Source organism: Callithrix jacchus, chromosome 16 (assembly GCF_049354715.1).
Source record: "Callithrix jacchus isolate 240 chromosome 16, calJac240_pri, whole genome shotgun sequence".
NCBI lineage: Eukaryota > Metazoa > Chordata > Mammalia > Primates > Cebidae > Callithrix > Callithrix jacchus.
In genome coordinates, this window is record NC_133517.1 from 40,984,232 (window position 1) to 41,006,468 (window position 22,237).

The window sequence follows — 22,237 nt, forward strand, 5'->3', positions numbered from 1 at the left end:
CAGGCTTGAGCCACCGCACCCGGCCAATAAAAATTTATAGAGATCATTCTCCGTTTTTAATACTTGGGCTGGACATTTATTGCTAACATTTACTGTTAAAATGTTTCAAATAAACATTTCAACAAATAAAAATCAATTCTTCACTTTTTTTTTTTTTTTTTTTTAGACGGAGTTTCGCTCTTGTTACACAGGCTGGAGTGCAATGGCGCGATCTCGGCTCACTGCAACCTCCGCCTCTGGGTTCAGGCAATTCTCCTGCCTCAGCCTCCTGAGTAGCCGGGATTACAGGCACGCGCCACCATGCCCAGCTAATTTTTTGCATTTTTAGTAGAGACGGGGTTTCACCATGTTGACCAGGATGGTCTTGATCTGTTAACCTTGTGATCCACCTGCCTTGGCCTCCCAAAGTGCTGGAATTACAGGCGTGAGCCACCGCACCCGGCCCCTTCACTTTTATTTGAAAAATTTTTGCATAGTTTTCATAAACATTTCAAAACTAATTTCTAATTTAAATAAATCAACATTTCTTAACTATTTGCTGAGTAAAGACTTAGGTTTTCAGGAGTCTTACTACCTGGTTATATTAGACTTGACCACATGAAAGAAAAAGTCAAGGTGGCTCACGCCACCTTGGTGGCTGAGGCGGGTGGATCACAAGATCAGGAGATCAAGACCATTGGGGCTAACATGAAGAAACCCTGTCTCTACTAAAAAGAAAAAATACAAAAAATTAACTGGGCGTGGTGGTGCACACCTGCAGTTCCAACTACTTGGGAGGCTGAGGCAGGAGTATCCCTTGAACCCAGGAGGTGGAGATTGCAGTGAGCCGAGATCACGCCACTGCACTCCAGCCTGGGTGAAAGAGTGAGACTTCATCTCAAAAAAAAAAAAAAAAAAAAAAAAAGGAAAGAAAAAGTCACAGAAGCCCAGGCTTGGAAGAGATCTGAAGGTTCTAGTCCAATCACCCCTGGGTTTGAGTATCCTTTTCCTCAGTAAGGCCAAGTGCTATTCAGGCTGCTTAAACAGCTCTGGTGGGCCGGGAGTGATGACTCACGCCTGTAATCCCAGCACTTTAGGAGGCTGAGGTGGGCAGATCACAAGGTCAGGAGATCGAGACCATCCTGGCTAACATGGTGAAACCCCGTCTCTCTATATAAAAAAAAATAGCTGGGCATCATGGTGGGCACCTGTAGTCCCAGCTACTTGGGAAGCTGAGGCAGAAGAATCACTTGAACCCAGGAGGCGGAGGTTGCAGTAAGTTGAGATGGTGCCATTGCACTCCAACCTGGGTGACAGAGCGAAACTCCATCTCAAAAAAGAAATAAAATAAAATAAATAAAACAGCTCTGATGTTAAACAGCCTGCAATTTCCCAAGCATAATGTCCATCTTTAGATTGTCTTTGATTTTCAATATTCCTCTTTTGCCTGGGTGTGGTGGCTTACACTAATAATCCCAGCACTTTGGGAGGCGGGAGGATCACTTGAGCCCAAGAGTTAGAAACCAGCCTGACCAACAAAGTGAGACCCTGTCTCAAGAAAAAAAAATTCTCTTCATGATGAAATTTCACTCTTCAATCCTAGCTCTATGACAATAAAGCCAGCTTCCATGATGGCTCCCCCAAATCCTCGCCTCCTGGTAGTCACACCCCTGTGGAATTTCCTCCCACATTGACAAGAGTTGCTCTGAGTGACTGATAACATGGCAAAAGTGATGGCATGCCACCTCTTAGTTGGAGTTAGGAGATACTGAAGCTTCTGTTTGTGTACTCTTCTGCTCGTTTGCTGGGGCCTACTCACACTCCTCACTGGCCATGGAAGACGCCAGCTGTCATACTGCAAGGACACTCAGGCAGCCTGTGGAGAAGGCCACGTGGTGAGGAGTGGCGGTCTTCTGCCAACAGCCAGCTGGGAGCGGAGGCCTGCTGACAGTCACGTGCATGTGCTTGGAAGGGGATTCAGTTCCTGTCAAGCCTTGCGATGACTACAGCCTCATCACACAGCTTGGCTACAGCCTTCCTCCTGAAATCCTGAGCCAGATCTACCCTTTCAGATACTCAATCTTCAGAAAATGTGAGAAAATAAATGCTTGTTGTTTTAAAACTGTAAAATTTTGGGCAATTTGTTATGCAGCAATAGATAACTAATAGATAAACCCTTGAAGCCATTTATTTATTTATTTTTGAGACAGGGTCTTGCTCTGTCATCCAGGCTGGACTGAAGTGGTGTTATCCGTAGCTCACTGCCACTTCAAATTCCTGAGTTCAAGGGATCCTCCTACCTAAGCTGTGACTACGGGTGCATGCCACCATGCCAGGCAAATTTTTTTGTGGAGACAGAGTCTCTCTATGTGCTTAGGCTGGTCTCAAACTCTCAGCCTCAAATGATCCCCCTGTCTCAGCCTCCCAAAATGTTGGGATTACAGGTATGAGCCATCGCACCTAGGACCATTCACTTATATAAGCTAATATTTCTGATCATTTATAATATTCCAAGTGCTGATAAAAGTGCTTCATATGAATTAAATTATTTTTAGCGTGGGCAACATAGCAAGACCTTATCTGTACCCCCCCCCAAAAAAAAATTAGCCAGGAGTAGTGATGTGTACCTGTAGTCCCAGCTACTCAAGAGGCTGAGGTGGGAGAATTGCTTGAGCCCAGAGGTCAAGGCTGTAGTGAGTTGTGATCATATCATTGTACTCCAGCCTGGGTGACAGAAAGACACTTTGTCTGTAAAAAATAAAAAGTAAAAGAATTAAACGATTCCCAAAAACCCTATGACATTTGTGTTATTATTATTTCAATTTCACCGGTAAGAAAACTGAGAAGACAGAGAGGTTAAATCTCTTTCCTAAAGTCACGGAACTGGTAAGTGTTATACGGAGACTTGAACCTGAAAATCTCTTCTCTCAGGAAGTTGCCATCAGGCTGCCAGCCTGTGCTGCAGGCGTCTCAAGTCTTGGCTGAGGTTGAGAATTGGTTCCCAGGATCATGCCCATAGTTGTCAGCAGGCCTCTGTTCTTTGCTCCCTGTCAGCTGGCGGCCTCCATTCCTCACCACGGGAACTTATTTTATTAATGAGTTTAAAAATGAGATCATGCTATGTAGGCTTTTTTTTTCCACTTTGCAACATATTGTAACTATTTTGCCATGTAACTAAACATATTTCTAGCCATCGTTTTTGAAGGCTTTGGATGCAAATTGCCGGCTTGAAAAGGCAGAGATCCTTTAGGCAAATCAGCTAAAATATAGTGAAATATTCTCTCATTTTATCTTTTTAAATTTATGCACTAAAATAAGAAAACTTCATTTCCTGTTGTGGCTAGAGACTTCTTTGAGTCACTACTATAACAAAGTGAAATTTGTGTTTTTACTGGACAGCAGAGTTTTTTTCTATCACTTATTACTATATACTAATATTTATCTTCATTTTTGTAGTTACAAGACAAAACTTACAAAACTTGAAATTCTACAAAAGCTAAATATTCTTTCTTTGGTGCTAAATATAAAGATATGCAAGTAAGCATGAATTATTCATTAGTGTAGTAACAAAAATATTCTCAGTAATTCAAAATTTACTGCTGACTTGTCAGAGTTATTACAGTTCTATTTTTGTAAGGTGTTGTGATAGTGCTGGGTAGCAGGAAATTACTCACCATTTCTGAGTTTTACACAGAGACATCCTCTTAGAGGCTCATTGTTATTTGTTTGTGGGAAGAAAACCGTGAGAGTAGCTTTGCATTGATGGTTTCGTACGTCATGGTGTATGTGAAATTGTCTTAAGAGAGCCCCATGCCAGTTGTCATTACAAACACAGATTCTACACCTTGGGGAAAAGGAAGCTGGTAAGATGTATACCTTCAAACTGATGTTTAGGGCAAGAGAACACTTCAGAGAAAGTTAATCCCAGTAGCGGGTATCTAAAGAGAACTAAAACATGAAAAGCAACAACAATGAAGCTATTTCAGGTAGAACTAATTTCTAAATGAAGCAAATTCTTCATTTTGCTGGTTAAAAATGAAGGTTCTCTCTTTTTAGCTGTAAGAATAAGAAGGGTATAATATTGTAGGGCTTCCTGGTATATCACTCCTTAGGGTATTAGTTACTTGTTTTACACTCTTTATGTTGATGGAGTATAATAAAAACTGATGACAGAAGATCACGATTGCATTCTATTCCATATTTTCCACCAGTACTGTTCTGAAAGAAAGAAGTGAGTTTTCCCTAAATGTTAGTCTAAATCTGCAATGATTTTTTGATTTGGTGTCGCTTCTTAAATCCCTGCAGTGGAATACTCTTTGGGGGTCGAATTATACTTTGTGAAGAATATCTCTCATAAACCAAGCCACTTAATTAAATCAGTGTACGAAATATAAGTCAGAGAGTTATTCTAGGAAGTTTTGATAGTTTCAGGACAGGCTCTGGGATTTAACTCTGTGTCCTACTAATTCTTCTTTTTAACAACTGGGCTTAGGATAGAATCTGGTATCAAGTGATGAGATCTATATACTATACATTGTTATGAACGTTACAGTTGACTACTAAGAATTTGTGACTTTGGGGAAATAAATGGCAGGTTTTATTTTTGTTTAGAAGGAAGTCCAGTCTAATTACTCTTGATAATAAACACCACATCACAGAACCGTTTCCATTTATTCAGTTGCTTGACGTGTCACAGGTAGCCACTTATAAGCACTAAACACATCAATATAAAAATAAAGCTTTATTTAAAGCTGGCCTTAAGTCTAGAGCGATTTTAACATTTTATTACTTTAATTAAGCTAAAATACATAATTTAAATAACTATAAAAAGTTAATTAATGGGTGAATAGCAAATGGTCCCAAACAATGCTTGAGCGGTTTCCATATAATCAAGCAATTATACACAATAGAGAGATACACATGCAGGAAAATCTATGTATTTGGATATTTTTCTACATGTTACTTTATGAATTATTCTCTGAGATTAGTCATATTCAAAAGATATACTTACAATCATTTTAATATTTCAAAGGTTAGTGAAAGTCCTTGAAAGTAAAAGTTTCAAATGCACAGGTACTTAAATTTTGTCTCCAGGCAAAGTATTTACATCAACAACACTTCTAGTTAATAGTTGGGGCTTTCCAAAAGAGAACTCATCAGTGTTTCCATTGTTTCCATTTTTAAAGGGCTTTAAAAATCAGAGACTGTGTTTTTCAATTTTCAAGGAGCATGGTTCAGGCTTGCAGGGAGTGGGGGAAGCGGGAGGGCTTGTGACAAAGCATTCTGTGCTGTGCGGCCAGCTGCAAACAGGACAGTTTCTGCAGCCTATTATGACAGCCCTCACTGCCAGGAGAGGGCGGACAGGCAGAGACTGCCTGCCTCGTGGAAGTATGTGATGCCTTCACTGCTGCCCAGGTTTAGGTTTTATAGTAGATGCTTCCTATTTGCTGGGTGACCCTTATGCAAACAATCCTTACAACAAGCTCTCAGAGGAACAAATTGTATTTTTTTTAAGTAATACCTTAACATCTGACTTCAGTTTGTTCCTTTCTTTCTCTCTTCCATTCTGTTTATACTATAGGTTGGTGCAAAAGTAATTGCAACTTTTACCTTCACTTTTTTTTTTATTATTGTTGAGATGGGGTCTCACTCTGTCACCCAGACTGGGTTGTAGTGGTGCAGTCCTGGTTCACAGCAACCTCCGCTTCCCAGGTTCAAGGAATTCTCTTGCCTCAGTCTCCAAAGTAGCTGGGAGTACAGGCACCATGCTCAGCTAATGTTTCTATTTTTAGTAGAGATGGGGTTTCATCATGTTGGCCAGGGTGTTCTGGAACTCCAGACCTCAGGCAATCCACCCGCCTTGGCCTCCCAAAGTGCTGGGATTACAGGCATGAGACACTGTGCCCAGCTTTGCCTTTACTTTTAATAGCAACACCGCAATTACTTTTGCACCAACCTGACATATAGTCTATTCTGCAAATTAGTTCAAAAGCTCGACATATAAGAACGAGTTGTACCTATATAAAATAAGCATTTCTTTGTTTCCTAGTAGTGGGAGAATGCTGAGGGTTCTTCAGGAAGAAATTTCCTTTATTTGGTAGTTATGCTCTCTTTGCAGAATGAACTCATTTTCCCTCAGCTATATGCAAGCCATATTTTAAATTTTCCATCAAAATATAACTCTGGGAAAATTCATGACTAATTTATTCATCACAGGCACTCCCTGTTAAACGAAACTACAAATTAAATGAAATTAGAAAGGAAATCACACAAATTGAAGTAGCACTGGACTGGAAATTGGGAAACAGCCTCCAGTTCCGGTTGTACAACTTTCAAGGCATGTGATCTTGATTCACTCGATCTTGAGTGGATTTCATTTCCCACACATCATTTATGTGTGTGTGTGTGTGTGTGTGTGTGTGTGTGTGTGTGTGAATGAATATATTTGACAAATATCAATGAAATCTCATCAATATACTGATATAATCAATATATATTTATCAAAATAAATATTTATAAATACTGTGTGTGTATAATATATACATATGCATTCACATACATGTATAATATATATGAATAATACAAGAATGAAACATATAGAAAATGTAAAGTTACTATATACGTGTTTACACACACACACACACACACACACACACACAGACACGCACACGTATTTTAACAGGTTTTCTCCTGTATTTGCTTAGGGTGTCCATCTGGGTTCTAGACATCAATTGTGGGCCTGAGTTTTTCTGTCTTGGATGGATTACCCAGGGGATGAAGGTCACGAGTGCCAGACACAGGCCTTTGTCAACTGTTTGACGCAATAGAAGTTATACTTCTATAAAGTATAATAGATGTTATACTTTCAATATTATAAGTTCTTAGAAATATATATATTTAATGTTCATGTCATGCAGATTTAAGCTCAGCCAAAAGTTCTTTAAAGGGACGATATCCCTTATAGAAAAGTATAATTTTACATGTTCACTTCCTCAGATTAGAGACTCAGAAAGCAAAGCCCAGAGAACTAGGCACAGGCTCTGCGTGCTGGTTGACTTTGCTTTCATGACGTTAGATTTACACACACAGACGGTGGCCAGTGATGTTCCAGGCGTCTCAGCCATCAGCAGGGGTCCCGGGGGACTGTCCTCCTGACCAGGACCCCACAGTGGGGTTTCTTTCCGAGGGTCCCGCCCCTCGCAGGATAAAGCGCAGGGGAACAGGCCTGGCTGCTCCCGGAGTCCCCGGGTCCCTTGAGCGCCCGGCGTGTTGCAGGTATGGGGTGCGGCGCCAGCAGGAAGGTGGTCCTGTGGCCGCCCGCCCTGGCCAGTGCCAAGCACGAGGGTCAAAGCCAAGGCGGCGTCGGAGGCGCGGGGCCCGGGCCCAAGGCGGCGGCCCAGGCGGCACAGAGGATGCAGGTGGCTCGCTTCCGAGCCAAGTTCGACCCCCGCGTCCTTGCCAGGTAAGAAACTGGCCTGGGGATGGGCTGACAAAGATAACCCCCTGGCCAAGACTGCCTCCAGGTTTCCTTCAGCTTGACTCCTTTTCGGACAGGGTTCTTTTGGATGATAGGCCACTAATCTCCCCTTTTCTCTGCCCCTTTGATTGTAAAACTTCTACAACCCAAATGTGTCTTTTTCAAGCATCTGGGATCCATCCCTTTGAAATGCAGTCATCAAGAGAATTAGGGCCATTGTCTTTCAGTGTCTGCGCGATGGTAGGAACCTAACTTCCCTAAGGGCCAGGTAGCAAACACAGACCGCATTGACCACCTCTCCCTAACCTTCTCCCTCTTTTTCCACTAGCTCACCCCAGCGCTAAAACACTTTCTCGCCTTTTGTTCCAAGCCTCCATTCTTTCCCCTGTTGCAGAAGCCTTGACCCCTATTGCAGTAGTCTGGGATAAGCCTTCCGCACTGTGTTCCATAAGCACCCAAAACCATTTCTCTTTGACATCTGAGCAGGGAGTGTAGAGGTTGGGAAAAAGAGAGCAGGAGCAACAGCAAAAACGGGAAGGAATTCTTGTCTTCAGAGGTGGTGGGTGGGGGTGTGAGAGGACTGCCTGCCAACCTCTAGCACCAGTGGCAGAAAACGGCTTTGCCACCAATATCTTGGGGCTAGGTCTCGCTAGACCTGGTGTGTGAAGGATCTTCTATTAAATTCTAAAAATCGAGATTACAGTGAGTGGACTAGAGATGGCCCTTTGAGCCAGTTAGACTTGAGGTCCAGTCCCATCTCTTCTGTCATGTACCATTTAGAACACAGCTTTTCTCCTTCCTTAGTTTCTGCCTCTGTAAAATGGGAGTATCTCATCAGACTGTTGTGAGCATAATTAAACTAATACACGTAAATTTTGCACCTTGCATGGCACCAGTCCTTATGCAGATATTAGTGCAATGCTGATTATTGCCTTCATGAAGTACAAGTAAGTCCTTGCTGACTCTATGTAGAAGGTTGCAGGTTGGTTGGCCTGAGAAATAATTTCCTTAGAGTACACCATGTTGGACACATTGGCCAAGTCAATCACAGAATCCCCTTCTGCTCTGTGTGTTTGGGAAGACACAATAATGGGTGGCTCAGAGGGCTTCCCAGGGCACTTCTGGTCCTAGAATTGCATACTGACTTCATCACAGCGCTCTGTCCAGAATATGCAGAATCATTTCCTGGCCTCCTTGAGAACTTTTAATACAATGACTCCTGGAGGATTAGTCCAGTAGCTGCTGAGCTTAGAGAAGAATGAGGCCAGCTAGTATGACTGAACTGAATCTGAGTAGGTACAGGGTCTTGTCAAGACTGAGCTGGTTAAATGGCATTTCTGGTCATCTCTAATCAGAGAGATGATGCTAGTCTGCTCTAGTCTTTATTTACCCTCCTAATTCCCAATTATGGGGTAGATCCAGCCCCATGGACTGTAAAGCGATCACAGAAACGGAGGACCTCAACATTACAAGGGCTTCAGAGACTTTATCTCAAGGCTCATCTTTAACCAATGAGTAGTTGCGTCCCCAAAGGTTAAGTGACTTGTCCAAATTAATGGTGGAAGTAGGACTAGAATACAGCTGACTTTCTTCTCCGTTGTGATTTCATCTATACCTTTTGCAGAAAAGAGACGATAGAATTTAAATATGAGTATATTTACTTTCTTTTTGGGAGTTTATTACAATTGCTTCTCTCAAACAGATTGTGATACCATTATTTCCGTTTCACATCTTTAATCTATGTTCAAAAATCCCCAGTTTGTGTAATAGCAGTTGAGGTTAAAGTAATTTTTCCAATTTACGTAGTCTCTGGGATGATACGAAATTGCCCCACCTACTAAATTGACTTTGAGGCTACTCTTTTAAGGGAGTGGAGGGGTAAAAGTGAAGGAAATGGAAAGATCTTATAAATGCGTTCTTCCCTGCTTGATGCGATCCTTACTTAATGTTTTCAAAATATATACGATGATTCAGGAATAATATGTATCCAGTGAATGATTCTTTTGTTCAATGTTTATTGTTACTCCTTTGTAATAGGCACTTTACAAGGTATAACCACGCAAATCATAAAGATAGTCACCATTCATGGCTATTGGGGACTCACGAGCAAGGCTGCAGCTATAAGAATTTGTTATGTGATGAACTAAATAACAATCTAAGGCATTTATTTACACCACTTTAAATCTTGGCTTAAAGTGTACTGTTTCCTCCAATGCCAAATTACTAGTATTTTTTTTTCAAATATTGGAAATATGAAGCCCCCTTAACAGTATTGAATAAAGCTTCTTTTATTTGAGCAAAAGAGTGTAATTCTCAGAAATGGTAGTTTGTTTGATATAATTAATTCTGTGAACAAATGAGTTTGATGGCAGCTTTGAGGGCATGGTGATAAATTAGCATTTGCAAGTGCTTTCATCCACAATAGAGTTAATATAAAACTTGGTTGGTCTGCAGAGCAATAAAATTTGAAATGCCTGTGATTATCTTCAAATCACACTGGGAATGCATGTGAATGAAAAAGCAGAGTTGGAAAGGGAAAAGGGGAAAGAATCTATTTAAGATTACTAAAGTGCTATCTGTTTTGATAAGGTAATTGGCCAGAAAATTAAATGCTCTGTGGAGAACAAAGCTGTTTTCTGTCATCTGATACAGCCAAATGTCATTTTTATTCAATACACACGGGAATATAAGGAACAAACAAGAAGACCAAAAAAAAAAAAAAAAAAAAGTTACAGGAAAAATAAGCTCAACAAAAGAAGTAAGACTATTTAGAGCAGAGGTTGGTTTTTGCATTTGAATCTTTGGTATTGAATATGTGATATAAAAACTTGCCTTCTCCCTGGAATGTACCCCTCTGAGTACACTGCATTCTCTGTCATCCTTAGCCAGGAGAGGTTTTATTAAAATGAAGTCTGGGAGCCGTGGCTCATGCCTGTAATCCCAGCATTTTGCGAGACCCAGAAGGGCAATCACTTGGGGTCAGGAGTTGGAGACAAGCTTGGCCAACATGGTGAAATCCTGTCTTTACTAAAACAAACAAAAATACAAAAATTAGCTGGGTAATCCCAGCTACTCAGGAGGCTGAGGCAAGAGAATCACTTGAACCCAGGAGGCAGAGGAGCCAAGATCATGACACTGTACTCCAGCTTGGGTGACAGAGCAAGACTCCATTAAAAAAAAAAGAAAAAAGGAAAAGGAAAAAGCAGTAAATTACGGCATAGGTAAGGAGACCTGTGTTCTAATCCTGACTCTACAATGTAAACAGCCAATTGACTAATGTGTTCTTCAAATTTCCTCAGGTAAAACAAGAAGTTGGGTTAAATACCCAACTTCAATATTCTTCTCAGTTGTAAAATCATGATTTTAAGTCTAGCATTTTCTCAACATGTCTTAAATATGAAGTAGAGGGTTAAATTTGATAGGATTCATTTTTAATTTTTGTTTTTAATTTTTGAGACAGAGGTCTCACTCTGTCACCCAGGCTGGAGTACAGTGGCCTGATCACAGCTCACTGCAACCTCAAATTTCCTGGGCTCAAGGGATCCTCCTGCGTCAGGCCCCCGAGTAGCAGGGGCTACAATTGTGCACCATGGCTGGCTAATTTTTTTTTTTTTTTTTTTTGATGGAGTTTCGCTCTTGTTACCCAGACTGGAGTGCAATGGCGCAATCTCGGCTCACCGCAACCTACCTCCGCCTCCTGGGTTCAGGCAATTTCCTGCCTCAGCCTCCTGAGTAGCTGGGATTACAGGCACGCGCCACCATACCCAGTTAATTTTTTGTATTTTTAAGTTTACTGTAGAGAAGGGGTCTCACTTTGTTGCCCAGGCTGGTCTCAAACTTCTAGGCTCAAACAATCTTCCGACTTCAGCCTCTCAAAGTGCTGGGATTACAGGATGAGCCACCGCACCTGGTCAGATTCTTAAATTTTAGTAGATGTTTACACAGGTAATTAAAGCTTAAGATTCTTAGCATTTGAAATCTGAGCTGATTTCCTGACCTTTTTTTTTTTCTTCAACTTTTATTTTACGTTCAAGGGTACACTTACAGAATGTGCATGTTTGTGACACAGGTAAACATGTGTTCTTGCCTTTTTGTGGGATAATTGGTTTACAAATTATTGACATATATTCCACGTTAAAATTCTTTCACTGCCTAGAAATTGCAAGTGCAGGAGAGAGAATGGAGGGAGACTGTGAGAAGCTGCTGATTGCGACTAGCCCCACCAGACCTCTGAAACCTGCTCTTATAATAGCACAGCTGCATTTACTTCTTCCTTATTAACAGCTACTGTGTACAAGATGAGCCCGGGGCTGAGCTCACAGTCAAGCAACCCAAAGAAACATACTGTTTATTCCCCGTCTCCTGATACGGGATCCTCTGTCTTTTGAGAAATTATAAATAGGAATAAGCTTCTACTTTATTCCCCCCAACTTGATTTGTTTGTTGTTGACAAAGGCTAGAGGAAGGAAAGAAATTGGTAGAGAGGGGTCTTAAAATTCTTGAAACATTCTTTTGTGAAATGCATTTGAATGGGACAGGATTTGAATCCCATCCATTCCAACCACAATCTGTGTGGCTTCAATAACTCACTTAACTTCTTTTTAAGTCTTAATTTCCTTATTTGAAAAGGAGGGATGTTATTATATTACCCAGCAGGGTTTTAGTAGGGATAAGATTTTTTTTTAATTGTTGGCATATAATAACTGTATAATAAATGGTAGTTATTATATTAAGATTGTCTTTCTACTAACAAATTACCTTTATGTCATTTTCTTCCATTTCAAAACAGGATTTGGGGCACCTTTCAAAAATGATGAACGCAAGTAATAATAAGCAAAGAAATCCAATGGGAGGAATAGGAAGATAGAAAAGATGATATGAAGCATGGGCTTAAATAATTTTGAGAATCATCACTTCTGGTGATAACATGTTTGGTTTTTCTTCCCAACAGATATGACATCAAAGCTCTCATTGGGACAGGCAGTTTCAGCAGGGTTGTCAGGGTAGAGCAGAAGACCACCAAGAAACCTTTTGCAATAAAAGTGATGGACACCAGAGATAGACAAGGTAAAGAAGCGTGTGTGTCTGAGCTGAGTGTGCTGCGGCGGGTTAGCCATTGTTATATTGTCCAGCTCATAGAGATCTTTGAGGCTGAGGATCGAGTTTACATGGTGATGGAGCTGGCTACTGGAGGGGAGCTTTTTGATCGACTCATTGCTCAGGGATCCTTTACAGAGTGGGATGCTGTCAGAATCCTCCGGATGGTTGCTGATGGGATTAGGTATTTGCACACACTGCGAATAACGCACAGGAACCTAAAGCCTGAAAATCTCTTATACTATCATCCAGGTGCAGAGTCGAAAATATTAATTACAGATTTTGGTTTGGCACACTCTGGGAACAAAAGTGGTGACTGGACGATGAAGACATTCTGTGGGACCCCAGAGTACATAGCTCCTGAGGTTTTGCTAAGGAAGCCTTATACCAGTGCAGTGGATATGTGGGCTCTTGGTGTGATCACATATGTTTTACTTAGCGGATTCCTGCCTTTTGATGATGAAAGCCAGACAAGGCTTTACAGGAAGATTCTGAAAGGCAAATATAATTATACAGGAGAGGTAAGATAGCCTTATTTTATTCCTATTGTGTTGCTTTACAGTGGGGTTTCTCTACCTTGCCACGTTTGACATTTAAGACTGGATGATTCCTTATTGGGGTTTGGGGTTATCCTGTGTGCTGTAGAATGTTTAGCGGCATCCCTGGCCTCTACCCTAAATACCAGTAATGCACCTCCCCCAGTTGTGGCACCCACAAATGTCTCCAGACATTGTAAAATGTTCCCTGTGGGGTAGAATCACCCCTGACTGAGAGCCATTGGTCTCAAGATAGCAAGGGCCTCAATTACTAGCTGCCTGTGGTTAGCACGTAACACTGACAATCAAGTAGATAAATGAGTTTGTCTGCAGTTTTTTTCTTAAATCTGTGTGGAGCCTGAGCTGGCTAACTAGACTAATATGTTCACAGAAGCTCAGCATGACGCTTGGATGTTTGGCGAGAGATTTTTCTGCCTTAAATCTTGGTGATCCAAGCCCTTTTTGTGATGAAGTGTTTTCTCAGGAAATGTTTAACCTCACAGCTTGTGTAAAATATTTATCCACTGATTAAACTTGAAACTCCCAGTGTTCATGAATGTGTTAACTTTTTGCTGTTTTGGGTAGGGAAGGAAAGTTGTCAATGCTTGTATATGGGAAGCCTGACAAAATAGGGAATTCATTTCATGTACAGCAAATGAGCAAATTTATTTGACTTTTAATTTCTCATAAAAAAATTGATATTTGCTTATACCTACTTAAAATATAACATGTATATCTACAGCAACATCTTTAAGCAAAATTAAAGTTAAATGACAAATTTAAATATGCATTCTACAGTCTGGCAGACCTTTAGTACCTTATTGTACGTGTGTATGTTTTTACAAACTCATACAAATACTAAAACTCACACCAGGAAATAGAAAAGGATGGGAAAAATTTACAGACAATGCAGTACCACTGATTATTAAAAGTATGACAAATATCCACCCTCATTAAGACCAAAGAAATGCTAATGAACAAAAAATGCCTTTCAAATTCATAAAGATTTAAAAAAACTAAATGTTACTCAATGCTGTGAAGAGTACTGAGAGATTAGTCCTCTCAGAACTAGTAAAGGACAAATTGTCACGGGTTTCTTGGAAAGTAGTTCGAAAATATGACTCTAGAACTGTATTAGTTCATTTTTCACACTGATATAAAGAAATATCCAAGACTGGGTAATTTATATTAAAAAAAGATTTAATTGTCTCACAGTTCTGCATGGCTAGGGAGGCCTCAGGAAATTTACAATCACGACGGAAGGCCAAGGGGGATCAAGCTTGGACCTCCTCACATGGCAACAGTAAAGAGAAAAGGGGAAAGAGCCCTTTATAAAACCATCAGGTTTTATGAGAACTCATTCACTATCACGAACACAACATGGGGGAAACTGCCCCCATGATCCAATCACCCCCATTTGGTCCCCCCTAGACACATGGGAACTTACAATTTGAGATGAGATTTGGGTGGGGACACACAGCCAAACCATATCAAGAACTTTAAAAAATTTATGGATTTTGATCTAATAATTCAATTTGTAAGACTCTAAGAAAGTAATCCCAGATGCAGCAAAGGTTTCGGTGTAGGAGTACTAATCTGAGCTACATTTACAAATGTAAAGAATTGAAAGAGTCCTGAGAGAATGCTTGAATAAATTACAGATCATCCATATGATAGAGTGTGATAGTCCCCAATTTATGCACATTTAAAAAGTGTAATGACAACGGAAAATTTTCACAATATCCTGTCAAGTGGAATAAAAGCAGAATATAAACTGTGTGTACACTATGATCACATTCGTGTGGGAAATGTTTGCATGGGAAAAGGCTAGAAGGAAATACAATAGAATGTTCACAGGGCTTGTCTCCTGGTCTGGTGATTTGGATCATTTTGGCTTTCTTTATAGCTTGAATATCTTGGTATTTCTGTTTTTGCTTCGTTTACAAAGGATATGTATTTCTGTTTTGGTTATCTACCACTGCATAACAAACCATTCCAAAACCTAGTGGCTTCAAACAGTCATCACTTTTTTATGATTCATGAATCTGTGGTTGATGAGACAGCTTGTGACTCTTCTGTGCCACATGATGTGGGGTGGAGTCATCTGGGGGCTTGACTGGGATGGAATATCCATGAGGGCCACCCTCAAATGTCTGGCATCTTGGTGGGGATGGCTGGAATCTGGGTTCAGCTAGATCACTGGGACGCCTAGGCCTTTCTCTCTTCTTCTCTCTCTATGTGTCTCTGGCTCTCTTCCTACACGGGTTTGTTCATGTGCTTTCTCCAGCAGGGCAGCCAGATTTCTCACATGGCAGCTGAGGGAAGGGGATATTCCAATAGGGAGCTATGGAAGTTGCCAGTCCTCTTCAAGGCTAAACTTGGAAACAGCAGAGCTCCACATCTGCCCCATTCTGTTGGTTACTGAGTCCCATGCCAGCCATGATTCATACTGAGGGGAACTACACAGAGTGTGATATTGGGGGTGTGGTCCATTGGGGACATATTTAGACTAGATATCGTAATTACTTTTTAATGTGAACGAGTAATAAACAATATAAAATATTTTCTGTTAAAAAGTCCTTTTGTTAGGTTTAATTCAGAGAGTTCCTAGGGTCAGTTTCCCCAGAAGCAACCCTGAGAAGAGGAGTCATGTACAAGTGATTTATTATGGATAGTCTCCTGGGGAGGAGACAGGTAAGGAAGTGAGGGGAGAAGGACAAGGAAGGTGAAGAGGCCAAGGCCACAGAGGGTAGGCCTTAATCAGCAGGGGAGATATTAATACTTCTAAGCATTTTCCAGAGGTTGATGAGCAGGGTTTTCACACCATACCTAGCTGCTGGTCACTGGGGTTGGTAATGGTGGTAAATTCTCAGGCCCTCTGAGGTCAAGGCAGAGTGACTCCTTGAGCCCCAGGGCAGTCTGCTGAAAAAGAGCGAGGGTCTGGGTTTTAGAAGCAAAGCACTTCAAAGGAGGGGTGTGTGCATGCATACAGGAAGGAGGGGCCCAGGGTCTAGATGGAGCACTAACAGTATCTCCATGGTTAGAATTGCAAGGCACCCTATGTTTCTTAAGGAAATGCCTGCCTGTAGCCCCAGAGTACTGACAACATACACCATGGAGGAGTGTGGCTGCTTGTAATAAGGTACTGGATTTATATTATCTGGATTTCTTTCTCCATGTCTGTCAGATGTCCGGCATATTAACGTTTCTTTTGATATCACCAAGTGTCTTAGTGCAGGCTGCCATAATAAAGTACCTCAGGCTAGGGAGCTTAATTATGTCCTTAGAGGCCTCATCTCCAAATATAGCCACACTGGGGTTAGGGCTTTAACAGAGAATTTTGAGAATAAAATATTCAGTCCATAGTACCAAGGAATCATATGGTGGTAGACTCAGAAAAGTATATCATCATGTTTTCATTTGTCATCATATTATTACATATTTAACACCTATTGTCAAGCCTAGTAATTGCTAATTGAACCAATTTTGCTTAAAACCAGGTGACTTGTAGGAGTGAAGGGAATTTTCCTTCCCTTCTTCTGAGTATAATTTGACTCTATAAAGCAAACTGACAATAGGCAGAGTAACAGGAGAAAATGTATATGAATTTATTTCCATGCACAGGAGACACACAAAAGATGGGATTTAAAGAAAGGCCAAATGGTGGAAGTGTTTATACTGTACAGAAAGGAAGAAAGACTTGGAGTTCAGAGACAGGTTATGGGAGAGAGGAGAAAAGGCATGGTGAGCAAAGGCTGTCTTGTTATGCAAATGAGGTCTCTCAGGTAGCAGCTCTCAAAAAGAACAGATGGAATCTGGTGGTAACAGTTTCCCTATTAGAACTTCGATAGTGTCAAATATTTCCTAAGAGTTAATCTTTCCTAGTTCAGGATAAGGCTGATAAGTGGTCTTAGAGAAATCCTGTTTGCATCCACTGTTTACTTCACTGATGTACATTTCTTCTACAAGAGTTCGAGGCCAGCCTGGGCAACATAACATGACCCAATCTCTATTAAGAAAACATTTTTTAGAAAAAATTAGGTGGGCATAATGGCATGTGCCTATAGTCCTAGCCACTTGAGAGGCTGAGGCAGGAGAATCCTTTGAGCCCAGGAATTTGAGGCTGCAGTGAGCTGTGATCACAGCACTGTACTCTATTCTGCTGGGTAAAAGAGTGAGATCTCTCTAAAAAACAACAGCAAATAAACAAACAAAAAAATCCCATGATCTGGAGCAAGACTGGCTGAATTCCACTACCAGCTCCGCTAATTACTAAATGTGTAAATTTGGACATTCAAAAAATGTTTCTGTATCTCAGTTTCTGCATTTGTGAAGTAGAAATCATGGAGGTATTTACCTAACAGGATTGCTGCGAAGATCAAATAAGGGAATAGATTCCAGTGCGGAGACTATTTTCATATGCTAGCATATACAGAGTCAGTGCTATACATATGTTCATTATTTTTGTTATTGCTACTATTAACGTGAGAGACTGAGACTGAAAGTTTGAATTTTGCATAAAGAAGTTATTAATTTTATGGTTTTTTTCCTGTAGGTCAAACTTCATTTATTCAGTGCAACTTTTAAATCATTGAAATCAAATAGCAAGAAAAGTTTTGTGTTAGAATTTTAATATTAATAATAAATTACAAGAATTCTCATCAATGAATTGTGAATCATATAGTTTTATCTAATTATATTCCACTGATCTATAGTAATCTTTTTTGGGGTAGCAATAAATTGATTTTAAAAAAGGAGTCTTATAACCATATTAGCCAGCTGACAAGGACAGACACTGGTATTAAACACATTGTTTTCTTTTCTGAGAGACAAGGTCTTGCTCTGTCACCCAGCAGGCTGGAGTGCAGTGGTGTGATCATAGCTCACCGCAGCCCCAAACTTCCTGGGCTCAAGTAATCTTCTTACCTCTGCTTTCTGAGTAGCTGGAACTACAGGTATGCGCCAAGCCAGCTTATGTTTTTTTAAATCTTTTGTAGCGACAGGGTCTTGTTATGTTGCTCTGGCTAGTCTTAAACTCTTGGCCCCAAGGGATCCTTCTGCCTTGGCCTCCTTGGTTGCTGGGATTACAGATGTGAACCATAGTGCCTGGCCTAAAAACATATATATTATATATTTTAAATCTCACATGGATATTGATAGAAAATGGTCCCTATCTAATGAGGTTCACCTATGATTCCCTTACTGTTAGGAAAAACTTGTGCTGATAACCATAGCACAATGGACAGATTTCTGAGGTTTTCTCATTCGTTGGACAGAGTTTGGAAGAGAATTTCTGTATTTGTGTTTGTCTTTTTCTTCTGTGAAAGTTTTTTTTTCTTTTCTTCTCTCAAAAGTGGATGTTTAGGTCCTCTATATATTAATGACACAGTATTCAAATTGCTTACTTGAAAAAGTTTTTTGGATTTGATAGGCATTAATCTATGTAATTAAGAATAGGGCTCTTTGTGTTTGTGTATATTTTTATTTTATTTATTTTATTCTAACTTAACTATTTTTATTCTCAGCCTTGGCCAAGCATTTCCCACTTAGCAAAGGACTTTATAGACAAACTACTGATTTTGGAGGCTGGTCATCGCATGTCAGCTGGCCAGGCCCTGGATCATCCCTGGTTGATCACCATGGCTGCAGGGCCTTCCATGAAGAATCTCCAGAGTGCCATTTCCCAAAACCTCCTACGGAAGGCCTCTCCTCACTCTCAGAGTCCTGGATCTGCACAGTCTTCTAAGTCACGATATTCTCACAAATCCAGGCATATGTGGAGCAAGAGAAACTTAAGGATAGCAGAATCACCACTGTCTGCACTTTTGTAAACAGATGATCTCTAAAACCATTTTAGCCTACTTTAGAACCATTTCATCATGATTAGGGCACCCTCAAGCTCCAAGGACATGGGACTCCGTGGTATTGTTGGATAGTGTTGACCTTGACTTTTAACATTTTTTGGTCTATAATTTTTCCTATACCTATATTCGTTTTCTCAAAGCATACTACTGCAAACGATAAATAGTAACTACTAGCTATGTTTAGACAACTGGAAACAATACATAGACAAAAAAATCTCTTAAGTATTTCATGGATTAAATATAATATGATACTATAGGAATACGGGACGTATATGTGAAGGCATGGCAAATCAGAGACATAGCAGGAATCGTTAGATATGGGGAATATATGTATTTATCCTGAAATTGCTGATGTTTATTTCAGACTCAGTGTACGGTGTTAATTAGATGACTCTCAAGGTAGTTATAAACGTCTGTTAATTTCATATTTAGTCTGCAAATATTTATAAAAAATTATTAGATATGGGGCCTATAAAGAACTCTAAGATATAGTTTCAATCTATCAGAAACTTTTATTTGGTCTAATTGGGGCACTATTCACTGGAAAAATAGGGATTTTTAAGAATCATAAAATAGTGATTTTTTTTGTAGTGTTAGCATTTATTAACCACAAGTGTTTGCAAAAAAATATGATCATCTTGCTTCTTATCACTACTGTCAACACTTTTTAGTATGCACTGGTTTCCTCTAGAATTATTTAATCAAATATCTTGATGACTTTAAACCCTCACCATGAAATAATTATAGGTAATGCAATGAAGAGGTAAGTTTCCAAACTTAGTTCTCTAGGCAAGGCACATATGGCCTGATCTCTTATAAAGTAAATTTTTGTAAAATGATATAAAGACTGAAATACTATTAATTACATCTGTGAGTCACTCATAGGAGTGGGTAAATATAGCAAATAAATGATTAACTAGTTGATATTACTTATTTTATTAAGTAAAATAATAAAATGTTAGAATGACATTTACAACAACTTTAAAAGTAGTTCTAATTTTTTCACTTTATTTTTCTCTTTTAGGCTATATAGATGGAACAGTTATATATCTCATATATAGATATGAATATGTAATTAGTGACAAAACTATTTTCTTTATAAGTTGTAACGCTGTATCACATAATATATGACAGGCCTGGGTTAATTCCTTTAATATAGACAGACACAAATTTATAAGAAAAATAATAGAAAAATGGGCAAACATTATGCTATGTGGTTTATAAACATAGATGGCTAATAAATACATGAAGAAAATGCTTAGTTTCATTTGTAATTTACAAATGAAAATTAAAATGACAAAGAAAATGAAAATCTAAAAGGCAAAGAATTTTTTGTACCTATCAGATCAAAACAATTTAAAACTTGGATACGATATATGGTGGAAGATTGCAGGCAGATACTCTCATGCCCTGCAGAGAGAGAGGAGTGCAATTTGTGCCACCTCAGGGCGTTGGGGGACAGTTTGGCAGTAATATCTACTCACATTAAAAATGCGTTGACCTTTGACCTAATTGTATCATTTATAGAAATTTGTCATACACATATTCTTGCCAAAGTGTGTATAAAACATTGTGCATAAGTGTATAAAACATCATTATTATATTAACAGGAGTCATAAATAAATGCCTATCAGTAGGAGAATGCCTTAAAGCATGTTACATTTAAGCGAAGACCTACTATGTAGCCATTAAAAATGTGATAGATCTTTAAGTTTTGTTATACAACATGTTATTGTGTTAGATGAAAAAGCAAGAAGCACAGAAGTATTATAGTATGATCTTCTTTGTGTGAAAAAATATGTTCAGAAGCTTGAAAGATTGCTAAGAATTTGATAAAAGAGATAGTGATTATTTCTGGGAAAAAATAAGTCTGGGGTGGGAGGGAAAGGTTTACTTTTCATTTTACACCTATTTCTACCTTAACATTTTAAAAAATTGATATATTTCAGCTAAGTGCAGTGGCTTACACCTGTAACCCCAGCACTATGGGAAGCTGAGGTGGGCTGATCTCTTGAGGCCAGGAGTTCGAGACCAGCCTGGCCAACATGGCAAGACCCCATCTCTACTTAAAATACAAAAATTAGCTGGGCATGGTGGTGCACACCTGTAATGCCAGCTACTCAGGGGGCTCGCTTGATCCTGAGAGGTGGAGGTTGTGAGCAGAGATCTCACCACTGCACTCCAGCCTGGGTTGCAGAGTGAGACCCTGTCTCAAACAAACAAACAAAATTGATGTATTTCTATTAAGTCTATAGTAAAAAGAAAACGCAGCTGCAAATGCAAGTGGCAAAAGGGAAACAACCTAAAAGCGAGAAGCTTGAATAAGCAGCCTCCTAGGAACTGGTGATTGACTAATCAGATGTGAAAACTGGCTCTTTTTAATTGAATATTTCACATATTTGCCACTTGAAGTTTTTAGAATACAAAAAAGCAGTCAAAATTTGTAATGCTAATACTTCCAGATTTCTTAAGTGATTAGAAAATCGCTTTCACATGCTGCCATGGTCATTTTATCCTAACATTTATTGAAAAGTTACTCTGTGCCAAGTACCATGCTAAGACCTTAACATATATTATTTCATTTGCTCCTCACAACAAACCTATGAGGTAGGAAGGTATTATTCTTAATTTGGTTTGTATCTGAGGAAACTGAAGCTCAGAGATATGAAGTAATTTATCCAAGATCATCAGTAGGTAAATAGGAGATTTGGAATCAGAAACTCAGAACTTTTCCCTTAATCTCTGTTGGATCATTTCCAAGAATTGAGAATGCAGAAGGCAGGTTCTGATGCCTTACATTTTGTCTATGCTGCCATAAAGAAACAATGCCGTACAATATTATGCTGAGTTATGGTATAAATATTTGTAGTTTGCATGGATAACTGACTTTCACCTTTGCCTGCGTAGGTTGCTTTGAGGTGGTTTTCTACCCACACCAGCCCTAAGGAGCCCGCCCAGCAGGCATCCTCAAGTCCAAGGGCAGGACGAGGTTATTGCTGGGCAACAAAGGATATTAAATGCCGGGCAAGGAGTGAGGTCTAAGGGAAGTAGGGCTGGGCTAGGAAGATGTTCAAGCCTCAGAGATCAGCAAAGGCAGGGAGTCTGTAATTTGGGGAGGCTGTCGGGAGCAGAAGAGACCAAAAGAATCTCAGATACATGCTCCAGGCAACCCAGGCTCCAGAACTTAGGTAGAAGGAAACAATTAGAAGAGGGGCTTGGCACTGAGTCAAAGATTTCTCAAGGTCAGAGTGCTTGTGTACGTGGTAATTGGGGGACCATTTGTG

At 39.8% G+C, this 22,237-nt stretch overlaps 1 protein-coding gene across 2 annotated transcripts; it reads left to right on the top strand.

The window, feature by feature from the left end:
- The first annotated feature begins 1,958 nt into the window (after positions 1-1,958).
- PSKH2 (protein serine kinase H2) lies at positions 1,959-20,697 on the top strand. 2 transcript variants are annotated; one of them, XM_002759042.6, is made up of 3 exons: positions 7,257-7,441; positions 12,408-13,074; positions 18,615-20,697. In XM_002759042.6, exons 1-3 carry the CDS (start codon positions 7,257-7,259, stop codon positions 18,918-18,920), a joined length of 1,158 nt encoding a protein of 385 aa, XP_002759088.1. In that variant the 3' UTR covers positions 18,921-20,697. The 2 variants fall into 2 exon arrangements, 1 of the variants encoding a protein (XP_002759088.1); XR_008477029.2 differs by lacking the exons at positions 7,257-7,441; positions 18,615-20,697 and adding an exon at positions 1,959-2,071 and having other exon boundaries at positions 12,408-12,523.
- The last annotated feature ends 1,540 nt before the right edge of the window (positions 20,698-22,237 follow it).